The following is a 21,609-nucleotide window of genomic DNA, read 5'->3' as shown; positions in this document are numbered from 1 at the left end:
ATTTCAAACATACTTGAAGACTGCTACTTTTCTCTCTCTTTATTTTTAAAAAAAACCCAACACTTTTCTGTGTTTGGGCCATTTCCCAGCCAGCTCTGGCAATATGGCAGACAGCTGTTTGTTCTTTATTCACTGTAAGTTTCAACATATATACACGTTGATCTACATTAGTAAAGTCTAAAAAAAGCATGATCCTTGTCACCAATTTTGCTAGCTCACAATATCTACCTCTTCATCCTTCTGGTGCTTAAGAGAAGTTCCAAGGAAGATTATATGCTTCTGGTTAAAAAAAGAAAGTAGTTGTTGGTAGGATGATTGTTGGGTTGTTTGTTTGTGTTTTGTTTGTTGTTTTTTTTTTTTTAAAAAAAAAAAAAGCTTTACTCAGAATTGGAATCTCTGTCACATCAAACTGAACTTAAATCAAGGTTTCTTCAAAATGTCATGTCTCTGCAATTCCAGTAACTCAAATCCAGCACCAAGTCACCAATTCTTAAACAAAATAGGGATAGAATTTGCAGTAATGCTGGCCATCTCAGCATCCCTACGAGATGAGTGCTTAACCAGACTCACAGGGTTTTCTAACAAATAAGTACAGCGTCCTTTAGTTTTTTTATTAGTCTTGGCTCCTGGTTTTTCACTCACTGACCAGTTGAAAGGACGGAGACATTTTCTGAAACAAAGACTGTTCTTTGTCTGCACAAGAATTCACAACAAGGAAGCTCCCAAAAATTATAATACAAATTACAGACAGGAGAGATGGGAGGTGGAGTCAGAGTTAGCCGGCTCACAAGCCATCACGGGGGATGGATAACATCAAAACCAAACTCCACCTGGAAGGCTGCATGTAGGCAGCAGAGCAACAGGTTAATGCATTCAGAGCCTGAGGCATTGTTTAGCAAGTGGGTGGATGCATTTTGAGCCAGCTTCATCTAGCCAAATGGTGTCAAAGCCACTGTAAACTGCCTTGCTAAATTCTGGTCACAAAGCAATCCAGAGCCGAGGAGAGCCAGCAACAGAAGAGTTTTGGCTGCACCAAGACAGAACAGGAATAAGCCTTGTGCTACAAGATGCAGGTAATAAAACTGTATGCTGCTCTGCAGACAACTCTCCTCATTCAGTCCAGTCAATACAACCAGTCCGAGACCCTCTGGCCGTTTGAGAGAACAGCATCTCCATGTACTCTGGGCTATCCATCAGACTCTTCCATGTTTCCTTGTCATTGACAAGAGAAACGACAGTCTTCCTGGTAGGTGTCAAAAGATCTGGCTTGAACTTCTGCCTCCTACATGTAGCTGTCAAGCAGTCCAGCCTCTCCGGGCCACGTCTGACTTGCCTACTCCCTTTTTCCTGCATTTATCCCCTAAAGGCAGGGGAAGTCTCTGTCTGTAAATAAATACAGTACCTAGCACCACACTGCGTACTGATATTCGGGCTTTCAGATTCAGCCACAGTAGAACAACATTTAGATCCTGGTCATTTATTCCACTGTACCAGATGAGTCAGATGAAATACAGCTGAGACCACACCAGCCATCACTGCCCCACAAACCGCTTCATCGGCATCGAACAGAGATGGAAAAAAACCCGGATCCCTGTCTGACAACTGCCCTCCCTGCAGGCTTGTGGGCATCTCGTAGGCAAAGCGACGTCCCCAACGCCAAGCCCACGCAGACCTCACAGAGACCGTACACGTCCACACAGCAAAAGGGGAAAGCAGACCTGGGAAGATGAGCTTTCTCCTCGTCAATGTTTAGGAGCAAGCCACTGCCCAACATAACAGGCATGTTTTCCAGCGATCGCCAGAGAACAAAGCGTGACAAGAGAGGACTAAAAGGAAACCAGGGATTCCAGTCCCCTCCTGACTGGCTTTCCTAACGGGAATGCCAGACACAGGTTGGCAGCTAGTGTGTGGCAAGAGACGACTGCTCCCAAGAGCCTCCCCAAGGACGTAGCTTCCTCACCTACACAGTCACAGGGGTTACTCGCTGTAGGTAAGCTGCCATTTTACAACACCTTCCTGCACCTCAGTCCCGTCTATGCCACAAGCAACAGCAGAGTTCTGCATTTCACATGGATTCCTATATATTGTACCTACTAATAGCCTGCTGCTTGCAGAGTAATTACCAGCTCTGCCCTTCCCAACGCACACTGTAACATTAAACCTTATTTTACTTGGCAGCTAGAGCTCACTTTTCAAGCAGCTGTGAGAAAAAGACCCCTCAACTGATGCAAATAAACAGAGTTTTATTTTTAATTTGTAAATTAAAAACAACTTGCATTCCAGGCTGCGCTGCCCACATCCATCTCAATAAAACCCCACACAGAGCAAAGGAGACCTTCTGGCCTCTCTGACGCTCTGAGATCCCTTGGTTTACTCTTAGTATTGCACACTGATAAGGACAGAAAAGTTCAGAAGCATCTTTGACTCCTTTTTACATACCCTCCCGTGAAATCTGAGGCCAGCTGTGCAGACCATTTCCACCAACGTAGAAGTCTAGCTGAAGGTGGGAATTAAACCTAGAGCATAGGTTTAGCCTACAAAGAACTCAAACAATGGAATAGATCTGACTAATTTTTGACCACGGTCTTACGCCTCACACTGAGGACAGGCTTATAAAGATCACACTTGGGAGCTAACTCACAGCAACAGCACTTTGCTGTTTTCCCAACAACAGCAGGTCTGAACACCCAGTGAATTTTTATCCTAGCTAGCCTAATCGCCGATGGCAGGGGTCTTATTCCGAACAAACTTAAACCATTGAAGCTTAGCACTAAAATACAAGTCTGTGATGACCTCACCTAGCACGGTTTATTGGAAACACACAAGCAATGACAGATAGACTGATGAAGTGTCTGCAAGCCTGGTGTCACTGAGTTGCCACTTCACACAGAGCTACAGTAACAGGAGCAGTAGCAGCAGATGGAGGAGGATTGTTCAAATGGCAGAGCTGGTCCTTCCTTTGGAGACATACGGCGCTAGCAACAGATGAAAACAACCAGTGAGGAGGTTTGAGGAGAGCAGTCCTGGAACACATGTGAGGAACAAATGCAAGGCTGAGCAGTGGCTCTGTACCTTTTGTTGTTCCTGGCATGGCAGTATGCTGGATATATAGGTTCTTTTTCAAGTAGAACCAAGTTTAAATGAAACACCTGATGAGTGAATATTTCAAAGTACATCCTCAAGATAGAGGAGATAACCAAAAGCCTGGGTCCTGCAGTCTCTGGCACGTTACAGGCCTCTGCCACAAAGTAAACCCCAAAAGGTGAAGACGCACCAAATATGCACAAAGCTGCCAATATAGATGTGCCCACACATGCTGCTGTACTACAGACAGATGCCAAGAGCAGAGCTTTTTAAGACAGAAAGGCACGCAGGCAGGCAATGAAAAGAACTTTAGATTTGTGCTAGATTTCCTTAGCATATAAACCATGCATACTAGAAGTATACACAGACACACAATTTATTCATATATAGTAAAGACACAAGGGACTTGGGAGCACTTAGCTTAGTTTATGTCCCTCCCATAGGCCTTCCATAAGGGTTTAGGAAACCTACTTCCCCTGACTTCCTTTGGGTTAGGTTGTTACATTTATAAACAACAAAAAATTCTTCACCTGTTCCTAGTTAGGATCCACTTGCATCAGCATGTGTATCAATGGAGCAGTTCAGACCACTAACTTCTCTGCAAGCTAAACATTGCTGCTAGCACCACTGGAGAATGCTGAGGGGCTGCCATTCTGCAATTGCTCTTCGATATCGTACTGGATGATTGTGACTGGGGGAAAGAAAAGAAAATCCCATTGCAAATTTACAAGCTCAAGATATTTTATGAATATCTGAATATTTTGAAGCAGATCAGTGCAACTGTGGACTGGAAAGCTTTGCTGTGGAGTTTGGAGATACCAGGCTGGAGTTTTCATTAGCCTCTCCTGCGGGTGCTTTAACACTGCAGAAGATTGTTTCCAGTACCTCTCTGCCCACCAGCTTTTCCCAATTCAGCCCATTGCTTGTGGCAGATTTGTGCAAGAAACCAATCTGCTATTCTAATGCAACTCAAAGCCAACTCCTTCAGCAGACAAAATACAGTCAGAGAAAACTTCGTATCTGTTTTCCCAAGGTCCCTTCTCTCAAACAAACAAACAAACAAGTTTGTTTTCATAGAGCTTGGGTTAAAAAGCCAGTCTTGGAAATGTACTGAGTGGAGCAATCCTCCAGCACCACCCAAAACCAGCCAGCAAATGAAAGCTCGCCAAGGCCATTAATTTGACAGCTGGGGGGCCGGGGGGGAACGAAACCTATTGCAACCATCTGCACAAAGGAAATAGAGGCAAAGAAAAACCCTGCTGTGTGAGCAGAAAGAAAGGTTCAGCATAGCGGAGGCAACACAAACCATATGAGACACTTGTTAAACCCCCTTTCTGCTTTTTTCTCCACCACTAAATGCTGCAGGACAATGATCAATCTATTCAATAGAAGCTTAAAACAAGACCCTCAGTACTGTCAGTGGTGCAGGTCTCTGTTTTCTTACAGATTCTGGCACATTAAGGCCCTGTTCGCTGCTAAATCTTTAAGACAACATGAATAGTTTGCACAGTCTGAGCCCCACAGATGGTTTAGATCTAAAAGACCTTGTGCAGACTGCAGTGGTCATGAAACCCATCCTCACAGCTAGAATTTGGGATGCATCACATTTTTACTGCTGTTTGTACTGCTCAGTTTGTGAACCAGAACAAACAAACGAGCGTTCAAAAAAGAAAGGCAGCTTGAAAAGAGCTCGATCTACTGTGAGCCCTTTAAACAGCTCATTTTACCCCAAAGGCAACCATGGCTATAGCGTGTGCGATTTCTCAGGTGAGGAAAACCTCTCTCCCAGTAATCCTCCTGCTATGGTGGGGGGTTAATCTGCAATCAGCTCTATCTGCAGAACGGGCCCCTACAGCTGCACCAACATCTCGGGCTGGAAAGCTGGCAGGAATACCTTGGTACTGCACCAGGAGGCTCTGGGAATTTCATTACATTTTCCACTCACCCAGCATGTCTCCGGAAGGCCATCTACGGAAGAGAACAGAACTAGCATGTTGCCGCCCAACCCTCTGGAGTTTCTCCTTTCACACCCTCTGCCAAAGCACAAACACCCTCACCCTAGGCCAGATTCTGATCTTCTTTATACCGGCAAAAAAGCAAAATCCAGTAATATCAGCCCCAGACTCTTGCTGCAACATCTACTGACCAGCAATTCAGAGGGGTCAAGCCCTTTCTCCACCTCCACCAGTGCTGAGCACCGACTCTCCCTTGCCTCAAACTGAAGCTCCAAGAAAACATCCCAGCGCTGTCCATGGAGCAGCATGGCTGGCATCTCCCCCCCAGACCCAGCTGTGACTCCAGTATGTGTCTAGGCTTGTTGCAGCCTGTCTCTCAGCTGACACTTGCAATGGTGCTGCGGCAGTCTGGCACTTTTCACTTGAGCTTTGAAAGAAGCTGCAATTCGCAGAGCTGGCAGGGGTGAGGGGTAAAGAATTTATCAGCTCTGCAGTTCATTTTAGAGAGGGCACAGTGAAAACGCAGCTCAGCTGGATTTACTCATCTCCTCATCTGAGCAGATGAGAGGATATCCAGTGACCTTTTTGAAAACAGACTCACCTGAAGAGATTCAGAGGCTTGTACCAAAACCAGAGTTCTTCCCACGAGCAGTTTTCACTTGGTGGTTGCAAAATTCTCCTTGCAAGCAAAAAATGCTTCTGCAAATAACAGACCACCAGCAGGGTCTCACAGACAGAGAGGCATCTCAGTGCTGACAGGATACACAGAATTTCTGTAGATGCCTGAAACAGGATGAAAAGGTGTACGACCCAGGAGTCCTGACTCCAATGCCTGATAAAGACCACCCCCTCATCACAGGAGGGGATATGTTACCTTTCCAACATGTTCACAAGACCTGCGGGAGCTGGGGGACAACCAGGCAGGCATCCTGCCCCAGGAGTCAAAACACCCCTTCGCACACTAATGAGGGGATGAGGGTTTGCTGTAATATTGTATCCTACTTTAGACCTTTTGTCCAGGACAGAAGTGGCACCCAGCCCCAGGGGTGACCATTTCGTGAGTAGTCACAGCAGTGTGTCCTGAGATGACAGACAGCTGTGGTGTAAGAAAACCTCTCCCAGCAGGACTGTCTAACTTCAACTTAAAATTGAGCTTCTGTTTCAAGTCAGATTTTCCCCTGATGTGCCTCATCCTGCCCAGAGACAAAAATAGAGGAAGTGAGAAAACAGACCTTTATTACCAACTGCAATCCCCACTGCCCAGCAACCAGCTCTGCGCTCCATGTTAGCCTCGCATAAAGAGAAAATAATAAAACCCAACAACCCGCACTACACACAAAATAAAATATAGACAGCATAAGCCTTTATGCAGCTAAGGCAGCAAACACCACGTGTCTGCAAGCTGAGCAGAGGAGAGATGCAGTCCTTGTCCTAGACACTGTCTAACCTCTGCTCCTGCTCTGAGTGTGCTTCAGCTGTGCTGATGCAGGAGGTGAACGCGCTGCAGTCCGAATCGTGTCATTAGGTCAGCTGGGGCTGCAGGCTCAGGTCTCCAGTCCATCCTGCTGAACAGGATGACCCATTTCCAGGATTCTTCATTTCTTACCTATACATAGTGGACCATTTGTGATTTTTTTTTTTCTCTCCTGCTGGAAAAAAAACCCAAAAGGTAGTGGATGAAGTGATGACTATAATAGAAATAGTTACATCAGGGTTAAATTGCCAGCCTGTGTGCAGTTGTGGTGGGGAACATGAGATGGACTGCAGGCTGCTGTTGGCATTGCCTACCATAATTACCCCTAACCAACTCATGGTTACACCCTGTTCCATACAACACTTAAGATTTCCAGATTCAAACACATCTCAGACAGATACGGGGCCTGTTTCTATCCCTCCTGATGTCTATTGCGAGGCTTCAAGGGTCCAAAGTCCACACAGGGCTGCTTATGCAAACTTGGTATTTAACAAATGATTTGGATGAGACAAGGTAAATAGGCAATGCAGACACCATCGGAAAACTAAGGAGCACTTTTAACTGAAGGAGCACATTATGCCTTCACATTATTTTATGAGGAACACGTTATCCCTGAGGGGGAAGTGTGAAGGATTAATCTCATTGTAAAAAGACCTGGTCTCTATTAGGAGACAAATACCTCCTGCATCCACCAGAGACACCCACCTCCTCCCCTAAGCCATGGACTTCAGTGAGGAAGGGCAAAACCCTGTTTATGTGTCTCCTGTCCCTTTGGTATCTCCTATTTCTCTCTGCCCTGCAACATCCCAGGGGACCTGTTCCCGCTCCCAGGGCGGCACTGCAGCTGCCTGGGTGCCGGAGGGAAGCAAGTGAATCAACATGTGAGCAGCAACGCTCCGCTCTCAGCAAGTCCCTCGGGACAGACCAGCACCCCACTGCTGGGCAGTCACCGTGACACTGGAGCCCAAGAGTCTGGGCTCCAAGGAGCACGTTCAACCTCTGGCATATAACCCTGCAATACGATCTCCATCGTTTCCACGTGGGGCATCCCTTTCCGCCTCCTAAGCTACCCAGCCTGGGCACCAGCTTCACCCACCTGCTGTGAGCTGTTAGCTGGTCAACTGTGCTCCTCTAACATGAAATTTATATGCAGTTTCTGGGATGCTAAGCGGCCATCACAACCCTGCCTGCCTAGGGTAGACGGGGTGTGTGGGTAGACAGCCTTCAGAAGCTGCTGCAACAGCAGGCTACAGTCTAGTCGAGCATTAACCCCCAGGACCACTCCCAAAACCAGTGGTAACAATCCAGTTAGGAATTTGAAAGCCAGTGAGGATCTTCCCACAAACCGGCCGGCCCTTTGGCAGATGGGGGCAGGAGGGCCAGGGCAGCACACAAACACAAGCTCTCATAATGCTATAAAGAGCTTCTGTTTCCCAACACACTGCAAGGGAGGGAAGGCAGAGGCAGAGAGAAAAGCAGCAGTCTAGGGCCACGTGGCAGGTCAAACCACCGCCCAGTTTGTTGGCATCCTCTAAAGTTTAAATACGCTTTGAGCCAGCACTGAATCATCCCTGGCAGGTAAGAATGATGTTAATTTATGACATGCCAAGTGCAAGCAGATCTTTTGGTGTCAGCCCAATGGTTTTAGTCTTATTAACACACGGCAACGGCTCAGGTTGCAGCTGTGCACATTAAACTCTGGCAAGTGGCATTTTAAACAATGACAAACCTCAGAACAATCACTCCACACATGGAGCCAGGCCAGGCAAAACTGAAGGGTGGCAGAATAAAGGTCAGGAGGGTAACCTGTTTGTCTGGGAGAGGAACAGGTGGCCCGCTTGGGTTGCTGCAGGGTCTTTAAACTGTCTGAAAGACACAGTCATGGATCATTTTAACCCATTAAGCTGCTTAAGCCTTCCCTTACACTGGTTTGAACTTCAAGACAGTATTAAATCTTAAAGAGCTTAGCAATACATCTTCAGGAAAGCTCTCCCCTGTGCTTACGCATTCACGGTGCACATGCTGCACTATGGAAATGCACATCCTTCCTCTGACAGCAAGACCCCTCCGGCAGCTGAACCGGATCCATGCAGCTCAAAAGCAGTAAGCTTTAAACTAAAGCATTGCACCAGCGCAGCAAGCCACATTGGGAAAGAGGGAAACACATCACCAGCACCACCATGCTCCTCAAACAGGCCTGAGGACACTGCTACTCAGAGCCAGAGGAGGAAGGCAGGTCAGGGAGGAAAACATCCCCTGATCAGTTCCTCCCTTACCAACGTCACAAGGGACACAGAGCTAACAGCAGTTGCTGAGACCCCGCAGCAGCCTTGGGTTGTGTCAAGGGAACTCAAACCACATCCAGCAAGGCGGGCTGCGTAAGAGAACAAGTTCTGAATGCAGCTTCTTACCTTGCCATCTGGGCAGAGCAAAGTCACTCCAAACCCTTCCTGCCAGTTGTGTTTTCATCAGAAAATGTGGTGGTGGAGACATAAGACATTTTCATGGCAGAACACTTAAATATTCCAAGCCCTGTTTTAAAGCTGTGTTTCTCAATTTGAAATATATCGAAGTAAATATTTTTGAAATGTCAAAAGACAGATGTTTCAGAATAAAGCAGTAACATAAGATCTAACATGTAACAATGTTTTCCAGTGCAGTGCTTCCAAACCAATTGTTCTTAGAATTTTTATATTTTCCCCTGCTCCCAGTCTTATCCTTGCAAGCAGAATTTTTATTTTCCAACCAGGTAACCAGGTACTTCCCAGAAGAATGTATTTTAAACAAGAAATCAGGTCCTGTTAAAATGAATACAAGGATTTAGCTACACACGAGATCTGATCCAGAACAGAGCAGCATGTAAATTCATAAAGAAATAGTTATCTCAGACTTAAATACCAGGTGTGTGGATATGCTTATTCCCAAATGAAATTAAAGGAATTAAATTCTTTGGCAACAAGGCACTTTTATTCTGGAATAGGAGCATCCGCATATGAAATTAATCAACAATAGCTAAAGCCACAGTAAAGTCTCAGGCTACTGACTGTAAATGAAAACATTAAATTGATTCTCCCTCTTGCAGCTTCTTGCTACGGAATACACTAGATCCCCTGGATAAATGTTCCTGTAAGTAAAAAACTAGTCCCAGCACGTCTATGAACACCTCATGATAATACTTCAATGAGATGGACTGGAATCGGAGTTTTTCATCTTTGCAGCTTGGGGCCAGAGAGCAGCAAGTTGGGCAGCGATGTCAGACAGCGTGCCACCTGACACAGCAGGGAGGGGAACTGGCTCAGCACTGACCTGGAAAGAAACTTCTAGCTAGTAGGTATCGGTTCCTGCACACTTGTGCTTCCTTGACGGAGGAGGGAGAAAGGATGTAATTAAATAGAGGGTTTCAGTTCAAACCTTCTCCCAACTATTCTTACAGGAATCAGAAATGAGTTTGGCTGCAGTTTAGACAGAGCTACTACAGAAATCCAGGCCCCCGTGTTTCATAATGCAGGCTTTAGAGCCAGGATTAGATAATGCTAGATCTAAAAAAACGATAGGAAATAGTGATTTAATATAAATGAATCCATTAATTTAAGTTAGATACCCTCTATTCATCTGCAGCCAGAATAGAATGCATATTTGTGATCTAGGCAATTTTACAGAAATGTGATTAAGTGGTTTTGCCTGAAGAAGAACAAACCCCTGTCACTGTGCAGGTTAACACACCGTTTTAATGTTAGTGAAAATGGGACCACAGCAAAAGTTTGTACTGACTAGAGAACAGAGCATCATTTTCTAGTCAGGAGTGGGGACTGAGAGGGGAAAGAAGGGCTGTTATTTGCAACTACAGAGGAAAAGAAACAGAGACAGGTATTACACTGGAAGAGTAATGAGTGCATCAGCAGAAGTATAAAGTCAACCTTAATTCTACAAAGATACAAGATACAAACTAACTCCCTATTGTGGCAGTTAGGGGTTTTTTAGGAAAAAAAGATACAGAACAGTGAGGTGTGAATACACAAAACATTTAATCCTTGTACTTTTAGACATGGTGTTCTCTACTGCCTAGACAAGCTCACTGTTTTTCATCCTACTTTAAAAGGAGCACTTACCTCAAATTCACGTCAGGGACTATGCCAGCCCTCCAAGCTAGGCCTTCTTTAGTAATTCTAATCTTCATGTATTATCTACATTGATCTGGCTTTTTGCAAAATGAAATCAGAGCACCGACAGAGAGACAAGGCAAAAGCAAAGGCAGCCAAATTCAAGTCCCTGCTCAGACTGTTCTAAAACTTCAGTGCCAGCAAAGCAATCACAGTTATCACAAACTGACCCAAAAATATTCAGCTTGATTTTTCTAATTGCTTTAACAATAAAAATCAATGGTTAGAACTCTAAAGTATACAAGAAACCTACTAAGATTGATATAGTAACTACAAGTGCGGAATTATAGGAGCTAGAAGGTGGATCAACAAAACCAGAATAGGGCATATCCGATACCACCATTAATTAATACTTACCCCTAAAAGGAACACTGGTTCTTTTGAAACATTTGTTTTCGTAAGATCTAGGCAATGTCATCAGCATCTCCAGACTGTATCTCTATTTTATCATGAATTATGTGCCCCAGCTGTTCATCATTCTTAAAATGTTAGCTTGCCAGTGGACATTACCTGCACCAAAATGGAATTTAACAACGCGGTTTTTGCTTTCTTACTAGAATAGCTTGATTTGCTGTTACAATAGTGCACTTAGAGAACATTCATAGTACCAATCAATAAACAAACTGAGTATTGCATTTTTCATTACAAGAAAGCTTTCTCAATTGATCTGAAAAAAAAAAACAAGCCACAACAAAACAACCCAACCATAAACCTCGTAACTTCATGAGGTTCACAGATAATGACAGCAGAACACCTTCAAGGCAGTGGTTCTCATACTGCGGTTGTAGTCATATTTAGCAACAGAACAGGCATCCATGACTGACAGCTTTATTTGACAGAAAGCGCCAGTCAATATTTACATTCCTCATGAACATACAAAAGAGCATCAGGGTACTTGAGAAATTAGCCCTTGATTGCCACTCGGAAGGCATCATCAGAAAGTCAAATCACTTCAGCACCTCCAACAACAGAACTGCTTTTATTCTTGAGACTCAAGAACTCTCACAGATGTGTCAAGGTCTTTTGCCTGGAAGTGGGAGATGTCTGAAGGGCATAACGGGTGCTGAAAAAGCATGCTATAAGGGTTTTATTATTTAAAACGTCAAAAGGTGAAGAAAGAATTTGGTCAGCTCTTGCTCTCTTTCTTACTGAAATAGCAGACAGAAATCTGATAGTTCTAAACGGCCACTACTAGGCTCCTGAGCCAGCTACAGGGAACAGCGGTAGGGCTCTTCACTGCCGAAGCGAGAGGGCTCTACTGTAGTAGCCAGTGATCACTGAAGCTGGGGGATGCAGATGCAGTCGTTCAATTCAGCTCTCAAGTTCCCAAAATGTCACCACACTGAACAGCCCTAAATCTTGGCTTAGAAGTCACAAAACATCCAGTGCCTTTCCAAGTGAGATCTCGGCTCCTCTCATTTCCTGCATACAATGGCATTATTCAGCCACTGAAGTTTCCACTTAGCTTGCATTTATGCCAAGTACTTTTAATTGCAAAGGAAAAGGATGTTAAGCTCTCCCAATTTTTTTCTTTCTAATTCATAAGGGACACAGCAGTGGCTGGTAAAAGTTATAGGTTAAGGGCTGTTCTCCCTCCCCTCTCGCTTAATAACAGACTTGCATCCTCCTCCTGCTGCCTCACAAACAGAGGTTACCGATACTGCAGGGGTAGGAGAATTTACGTTGCCATCTGTAAAATACTAAAAAGGCAAATCATTGTAAATTCAGTAGCAAACAAGCATCAGAGGAGTCTGAATGATACCTAAACCCTTCCAGATATGCATTATAACTGATGTTCAGAGTCACCGTGACCAACATACGCATCCTTTAAGAATGACTATGCTAGCGTTCACCCAATACACATACAACAATTCAGACTGCATCCAACTCAAAAGAACTCATCAGAACACATACAAAGTAGCAGCTCCGACTGAAGCAAAATGCTGCACCACAATCAGTGAAATAACTGGAAAACCAGATGCTTAATTTCTACTTATTTTTGGCAACCTTGTTCCTATGATATCTGCTAGATGAGGGAAAAAAAGCTGCTGAATGCTGCTTAGTCAATAATAGATGAACCACAGCCACATCTATGGATTATCAGGGTGGCACTTAATACAGGCCTATTGAAAGATATTTTTCTTTTCAGCAATCCACAGAAGGGTCTAAAGTAATGTTTCTATATGAGTTTTGTTCCTATTATGCAAGGTCTGGTGAACTACATTGTCTGAGACAAAGGGATTAAGTGAATTAAAGTAGTGTCTTGGGTTTGGTAGTCTTTTAAGAGGTGTCTCCACCCCACCTCTTCAGCCCTGGGACAAGAGACTATTATAAGGTAATTACTATGCAAATGAACTAAAATGTAAATTAAATACTACATCCTAACATAGCTTAATAGCTCCAGGAGCAAGAATTTAGTTAACCTTAATGGACTGCAATTCTATCCAAAAATAAAGTTTATTAACAAGCATACACATACAATAAATTGCACCACTAACTTTAAATAAAACATCTAGCAAGCTCACCTTCACACTAAGTGACATTTGGTTAATACAGAGCAAAAAAGCAATATATACGTGCTTTCAACAGACACAGAATGAATTCAGTTGCAATCCAAGTTCAAGCTGTAATCCAAAGAAGGGCACACAAAAGCAAAAGCAAAGACGACTTCACATGAACCTTGCCATTTCTTTCCACCAGACCTTTGGTCTCTTACAAAATAGGTCTGTAATACAAAAAGTAATAAAAACTCTGGATTCAATTTACTCAGCCTCTTCCATCACAAGTTAACTGTAACATTTTGCAGCAACATGAGCTGTATTAACAGGGAGGTAAGAGGCAAAGATAGTTACGTCTTTAAGTTCAGCTGCAAATCGAGAGGCTGCCTAGCAGCAAGCAGCATGGGCTTCAGTGTCATTGTCCCAGTTTTTTGAAGAAATAGAAACATGGTAAACCATATTCTTCTCTCTCATCAATTAAAACTTGACCCATCCTTCACTGACATCCAGGCAAAACTTCCTCTGTTATCAGTGGTACTCTGATGAGGCCACAATGGCCTTAAAAAAAAAAAAAAAAAAAAAAAAGTCATCCCCTAGTGCAAGGTTTGTCACTCTCCAAGCTTCAGTTTGGCTTTGATGTCAGTAAAACCTGACACGCTGTTACCACACGGGTGTTGGAACAGTCTCATCCTCCCTTCATGCCAGAAAACGGGATTCAGCAGAATTCGATATATAGCAATTGAAGCCAACTTGGCAATCAACAGCTCCACTCTGCTCAGTGTAAGATCTTAACCTCACCGCAACGAAGAAAATAGGTGGTTTGTAATGAACTTCAGTAAAAGCCCAAGACAAACATCACGCCAAAACAGAAAAATGCATCTTGATATTTGACCTTGTTCTTCACACAGGAAAGGACATTTGTATTTCTGATCCTCTGGGGGAGTAACAGGAAGGTTCCCAAATGTAGCAGTGTTCATGGTAAAACTGCTCAAGTAGGTTTTTTTAAACAAAGCCAGAGATTCCGGATTCCTTTGTGGCAGAACAAAAAGTTATCTCTATAAGCAGTAGGGTCCCAATGTTATGAACACGTTACTTGTTATCACATTAAAATTATGCCTATGCTCCCTAATCACATCATTAATCTTTACTCAGAAAAATTTATACCAATATAAATGGGTTAAAGACCTTTTTTCCCCTCTCATTTCTATCTGCACCTCTTTATAACACCTAGAAAAAAACCCCAGAAACTTCTCCTGCTATCACCCTAAGCGAACAGTTAAGACATACTTTTATGGCAAAAAACGTTCAAAGATGGTCATTTTTTTTCAACGGCTTGAACCTGTTTGCAGTATAAGGGAAGATTTATTTCAGTGTGAACTAACCTGACAAGAGCAAGCAATCAAAAATTACCTAGTAGTAAATGCATTAAAAAAAGTCCAAGTACTGTGACATCTTCTATTGAAAAAAAAAATAATGATGCAGTTCAATCAGCAACAAGCTCCATCTCCCCTCTGCAACTTGCATAGCCCGCTTTCATGTCAGCTGTTTATGAAATACTCTTATAGTAGAACAACTTTACAAAAATGTGGACAAGTGAGAATGGAGTTATTTTAATCTAGAACAGTATCACCCAAAGATACAGATGAATACAAACACTGTTTGTATTAAAAAAAATAAATCAGAGAAACATGAATTTAAGCTGCATTTCCAGTCTATATATTTGCTTTCCTCTTCCTTGTTTTATAAAAATAGGGTATGACATTTCAGCTTTAACTGCATGTTTAAGTCATTTATTCATTGAACATTCCATTCTTGAAATATCATCTATTAAAGTGTTAGTTAAGATTCATCCTGCTTATAGAACAGACTAAATTTCTTCTGAACTGCACTTGAGACAATAATAGACTGATATGAAATCAATAAAAAATAATGATTATGGGAAGAATAAAGAAAAAAAATAAAAATTAATCAAGCTCAACTCTTACTATCTGACTCCTAATAAAAAAAATGCTAATGCCTTTTAGGTAATAAAAAGGTTTAACTCCAAAATAATATTTACAGACTGAATTCAAGAAACTGTTCTAAAGTCTGTAAACTGCTATAAAAAGAGGACAAATAAACTGCCACCAAAACATCTCCTTCAAAGAAGTAAAAACAATACTGAAAATTCCTGATCAGAGTATTCTATCAAAACCTAGTGTTTGTAACACTACCACAGTTCTTTCATCAACCATTTAAAAAAAATGGATTCTGTACTATACTTGCACATTTCTGATATAGGCATAATTGTACAGGGGCAAGCTACTGAAGGAAAAGAAAAAAGCTGAAGATTCATTTTGCTGCTTCAGCAGTAAACCCCGCTGGGTGGGAAGGCCTGTTGGGGATACAACATTGAAACAAATTAGTGAAATGACAGAGTCAGAAATCCAATAGTACAAAGCCTGCTTGGACATGGCTCTTTCCCCTACTGCAAAGCAGTTCTAATAAATGGGATTTATTTTAGAAAGTTTCACAATTCTTAAACAGCAGATGATACTTGCATTCCTGAAGGATTAAGTTCTACATTTCTTAATGCTAATTCAACTCTCTAAAACCAACCCAATAAAACCAGCAGAGCTTTTACAAGTAACATGCACAACCTAAAAATTCCACCCTCAAAACTGCCTTTTTGGTACTCTTCTAAGCTCTTAAGATACTCTATTTATTGAAGAGATGCCAGGAAGCCTGCAGCGGGAACAAATGCTTCTTTGGCAAAAGGAAAACATTTTAATGCCTCCTCCCTTCAAACTATGCACACCTCACCACAACATATGCTAATATACTACCAAATAAGTCTCTTTATCTTGCCATTTTTATAACAAACTGTTTCATTCATATCTATTTCAGCTTGTAACTACCTACTGCGCAGAGTAGCACACTGTGCTAAACCAACAAGTAGCTTATAGCTAAGAAATAGAAAGTAAAAAAAAGAACACATTATATTACAGGAAAATAATTATATATTCCAAAACAAGTCAAGAGAGGCTAATTTTCTATTAACTGTTTCACTGTAAAATTAAAATTTTAAGTCATGCAGGCATTTTGGGCTTTTTTTCCATCCTTAGTCCTTCATTTGAAATGAACAAGATCTAAGAAAAAAGTATTTCCACAAATATGACAGTGAGTGGAAATTTGCGCTAAATCTGCCAATCGTATACAAAAATGTATGTTACAGCTCTTCTGTGAAGATCTATGTATGCATCTATACCTATGCATGGAGCTATATATACCTCCCCTGGTATTGCCAGCCTTCTCCGAGGCAGACGCTCCACTGATAAGATCTCTTCAAGTCAGCCAAATGCTGAACTTAGAAAAAGATGACCAACTCTTTGCAAATCTACAGCCTGCAACTGTAAAAATATAATAAATATAGATAAATATTTACTACCATATTACTATTCTTTTCAAGTGAAATTGACACAAAGTCATCTTCTTCCTGAAAAACTCAAAGAAGCAAGAGGGGAAGTGTTTTTAAAAAACAAAAAACTCAGGCAATGAAAATAAAGAAAACACACCCTCAAACATGCTGGAGCAAGACCACTCGGTGCAGGCATCAGTTCCAGCCTTCCTCACTGAAACAGGATCTTTAGTCTCCAGACATATCCTTGTTACTCCAAATAAATCAGTGCGGCTTCCAATGATACCATAAAGATAGATCTGCTTTTAATATGTGGATTTAAATACTACATTTAACTGTCAAAGACTTGGTATACAACTGGGATTAACTCTGCTGGAGAAAGTATGAAGATGAGAGGGAGAAAATAAGGCTAAATGCTATGGAAAAGTCACTGGGATCCACCAAAGATTTCTGTAGGCTTAGATCTATACACCTGAATCCAGCTGAAAGGATGAAGAGGATGGTGGGGAGGTAAGCAAAAACTCCTTTGTCATAACTGAATCCCCCTTTCTTTTTGTTTTCCTGTTAGAGGAATGAAATCTGCCTCAAATGATGCCGTAAGTCATCCTGAAGACAGCCACATTTGAAAAATACTGGAAATCCTGAAGTCAGAGCTTGTGAATTTGTTTGGTTTGTATGCTGTCGTAGAGGAGCAAGAAGTTAATACTTTTAAAAGCTTGGTATTTACACTTCCAAAAAGTTTCTGCAGTTCATCCAAATTTGATAGGACATGATTTAAGTGCCTCTTAGTGTTCCCGACTGGGCACTTCTGCTGCTTTGGCACACACGCACACACACAGTATTCCAGTACCAATGGGATACGACATCTAATGCAGCTTTACACTGGCAGCACTCCTGAGCAGTTTTAAATGTTTATCAACTCAGTAGGTCAAAAGTCTGCAGACACTGGGTGGAGCAGCAGTATGCCACAAAACTAACAGTTGTCCTCCTAGAAAAAAAGAAAGGGGGGGGGGGAACAGTTGTCAGTAAAGATTAAAGCTCTTGGCCCCATTCCACAGCAGACAATATGCTGGTTTGTAAAGTACAGGATTAGCAGATCTCACCACTTCAGAAAAAGAAGGTTCATTTGCTTTATATGAGTGCCTGATAAAAAGGCAGGGAAACGCTGCAGGGGTTCTCAAAAACCTTCCTGGTTTCTTGTATTCAGTTTAACGAAGCAGCATGTGGTTTTTCTTTCTGTGGAGGGTGTGGCTGAGTGTTACAGCCAGTAGGTTTAACAGCTAAAAGGAAAATAGCTGGGTAATTCTTTGCTTCAGCTTTGCTCATGTGTTTCTTAAATGACTGCTTGTAGGCATGAAATAACTGAAGTCCGGTGTCCTCCTTTGATTCAGCCAAGTGAACAAACAGGGCCCAGATCTTCAGAAAGGACGATCGACGGGCAGCGTGTCGCATTGTGCCAGGTACTGCAGCAGGGGTGGCAACATGAAAGCATGATACTAGCTCCCTGTGACCCTCCTCCTGCCCCCATCCTGGCAGGGACCTAGATACCCGCTTTAAAAAAGTTAAGATCTGTTTTTTACTAACCCAGAAAGCACAGTTTACCCAGTGCTCATGTCATCTGTGCTTTTTCAGATACAGAAATCCATTTCAACACTTAACTATCCTTTCCTATAAGAGGCTACAGAGTGTGATATGGAAATCCAGACAGAAGTTACTGGCATGGATGTGGCATGTGCTAATCAGTGCTGTTCAAACGTTCTGGATCCCTACTGTGTGTGTTTTCATGGTCACTGTAAGCTCTTTAGAACAGAAACCCCGTCCTTCATGTCTTTCTAAACCAGCTAGCACACCTCCACAATTGCATATAATCTTACCATGTCAAGTGCACGAGCTACAGAGGTAAGGATGACAGACTACCCTGTTTACATCTCATTTTTTGTGGATTTGCATCAAATGTTAGCTACTTAACACTGTATTCATTAAAGCATTTTGCAGAACAGTACATTATTGCCTAAAGGAAGAAATGATAACCATTTCTTAAACAAGTGAAAACCATGCAGAAATATGTATTTTCAATTAATATATTTTAGAACATTAATATAGTGTTCTTCCAAAATAGCCCTGAAGTGTGTTTCTGCTGAGCCGTAACTTTAATAGTTCTTAAAGTTGTCTACAGACATGTCTATCATCTCGTAACTAGGTTCTACAATGAGTAATGCTTAGCAATTAGAAAGTTGAACTCTCTAGTCCAAACTCTCCTGTTGTTGGATTACTTGAGATAATATAAGGATTTACGACCAGCAAGTAGTTTTCCATCACTCTCTTAGAAAATTATACTGTCCAATGCTTGAAATTCTTTACAGCACGATTATAACATCTTATGCCATTCTGAATATTAAGACTGTAATGTGGAAGCAATTTATTTTACTCAACATATAATCCATTGCATTTCAACGTAAGACTAAAGTGTAACGGAATGGCAAGTTGAAGTATGCTATCTCTACAATCACATCTTTCTAAGAAAGATGACTCTTCCAAAATAGCATTTATGCAGCCTTCTGGCTGCTGTCCAGATCTGGCATACCTAAGTTGTTCTCATTTCATAAAGCTGAATTGCTTACAAATCAGATACCCTTTATGCCATGAATTCACAGCAAAATAACCTGCGATACAGCAGTGAAAAATAGGCACCATCAACCTGAAACACCAATTAGTCTCATCTTTTTTCTTAAAGATCTTCCTCTTGAAAAGCAGTTTCTTACTTTTATGGAAGATAACTATCAAATAAATAGATTTCAGCAGGACAAGAACTAAGTGGAATTCCTGTGCATTATATATACTGACAAGTAATTTCAGAAACATTCCTTTTTTAAGCACCTTTCTTTTACGCTCCCCACCTTTAGGCTTATGCTTCGTTAACTAATGGCTTGACTTGAATCCTCCAAAAAGAACCTACACATCACATGTGCTTGCTTAACTCCAACTGACTCTTCTTTAAACCTTATTATGTTTCTAACAGTAGTGTACTTTTGTCCAGGTAGAGCCAGATGAAATTTCTCTGCTGATGCTTTTCCATTGCAGAAAATGGATTTATTGCTATTATGGCTCATGGCACACTACAGTATCAACTCAGACTAATAAGGGTTAGAGCTGCAAAGCAATCAGTGCTCACCTTAAAGATATTTTAAATCTTTATCTACATGAGGGCAATAGTCCCTGAACCCTACCCCAGTTTTGAGTCCCTTGTATGACACCACTGTCCAGCAGGTCAGGAAGCCTGTGTAGGCTTGTCTACATGACTTGTGAATCCTGCAGACACATCCACGACTGTTACAACCACAAACTGAGACACTTTTAGAAAGATGTATTGCTACAAAACGTGTGTAACAATGCAGAAGGCTTCCACAGTGTATCTCAAGTTAATTACTGTGGAAAGAAAAACAAGAGAATTTTACCGCAGAATATTTTAATTAAGCTGTGGCTTTAGAGCTTTCCTCCATCTTTAGTCCTACAGCACTTTTGTTTGGTGGTGGCATTCTCCTGAAGTCAGGGTGCTGCACTACCACAAACAAGTCAGTCCCATCATATCAAAACCCTTCACTATCTTACAGCTGCCTAGAACAGGCAAGTGTAGTAGCCCTTGTTATCTAACAGCAGTATTCTGGTTGTATTGTAAAATAAAAGATTTGTCGACTTTTACATGCAATCATAAGACAGGGGCTTTACAACTGAAAGGCTGCCAAGTTAAAAAAAAAAACAACAACTTAAAAATATGCTCTGTATCATAAGGTGTTTTTCTTCCTAAATGAAACCCCAGTGTAATTTCCTGTATAATTACCCTTGATGCAATCCTGCCATTGGAGTTTCCCTCAAGGGAAAGAGCTTTGGGTAGACGATGGTAAACATAGGCTGGCTGCAACGGTGGCAGTGTCCCAAAGGACAGTGCAGCAACTCCAAGAGGCTTTTGGGTAGCGAGATTGGAGTCAAAAAGTTCAAATCTAAAGAAGAAAAGAAACAAAAAAGGCTTGTAACAAAACAATTGCAATAGCATGATAAAGTCAAGCACAAGCATGATCCATGAACAACTCAGAAAATCAGCTGTCTTACATTCTTAAGACTTTGTCAAAAAAACAGCAAGGTAATACAAATTACCACAATTAGGGTGAACCACATGGTGCTTTCCATGCTTAAGTTCAAAAAAGTTAAAATTAAATGCGTAAGTTTACCATCTGTGGGCATGAGATGAACTGAGCCCCAATACCCAGGTGAAAATATTGCAGCTCAAGCAAATAATAAAATCCAGCAATATATCATAAAGCATTTTTAGACACAAAGATGATCTAGAAAGGTGTTTAGTAATTAAAACCAATACAATACTCTGAAAAGGCCATCAGTAGTATTTTACTAAAATCTTTCAGCACCCAATCCAGCAGGCTGGCTAAGTTCACTAAAAGCCCAAACTCTACCATCAGCAAAAAGGGATTGGAAATACTTAAAATTACTTGAAATACAATCCAGCCCAGCATAAGTCTCATAGGTCCAAAGAGACCACTCTAAAAAGATCAATACATTCATAATCTCTTAAGTGCGCCCCCACAGTTTACAAGATACCATCATTTTCACCAAAAGAGACTCCAGGGTCACTTCATGGGAAAGAGCAATCATTTTCTCAGGCTTGGCCCAAGCCACATAGTGTTTTATACATTAAAACCAACATGCTAATCTCCATCTAGAAACTGAGACAGCCAAGACAGGTGAATGAGTTTAGGTGCTGAGTAATCACGACAAGATGCAGTACCTGATAAATCAGCTTTCCAATGTCACACTAGTTTCAGCTTTCAAACACTGTAAGGTTTAACCCCATACACGATGTACCACAACAGCCTCAATTGAGATGACAAGCATGAATAGTACATTTGCGTCAGAAAGAAAAGGTCACATTCTATAACCAAGCGAAGACTGAGGAAAAGTAGTCCAGTCACTTCTGTCATACCTAGCAGCCACCAGGTATTTAACAGCACCCTTCAAACTGCAAATTTAG

At 41.8% G+C, this 21,609-nt stretch overlaps 1 protein-coding gene across 3 annotated transcripts in view; it reads right to left on the bottom strand.

Moving 5' to 3' along the window:
* Positions 1-366: 366 nt before the first annotated feature.
* Positions 367-21,609, bottom strand: part of LRRC28 (leucine rich repeat containing 28) — a 91,685-nt gene continuing 70,442 nt past the window's right edge. For 2 of the 3 annotated variants that reach the window (XM_080397239.1, XM_080397241.1), the window contains 2 exons: positions 20,407-20,566; positions 17,564-18,031 (listed from right to left, as the gene is read on the bottom strand). In XM_080397239.1, the coding sequence (XP_080253365.1) occupies positions 17,956-18,031; positions 20,407-20,566 (236 nt within the window). In that variant the 3' untranslated portion in view covers positions 17,564-17,955. The other variant, XM_080397240.1, reaches the window with a different exon arrangement.

This window comes from Falco punctatus (assembly GCF_963210335.1).
Source record: "Falco punctatus genome assembly, chromosome: 7".
NCBI classification, from domain to species: domain Eukaryota; kingdom Metazoa; phylum Chordata; class Aves; order Falconiformes; family Falconidae; genus Falco; species Falco punctatus.
This window is presented reverse-complemented; position numbering and strand designations above follow the sequence as displayed.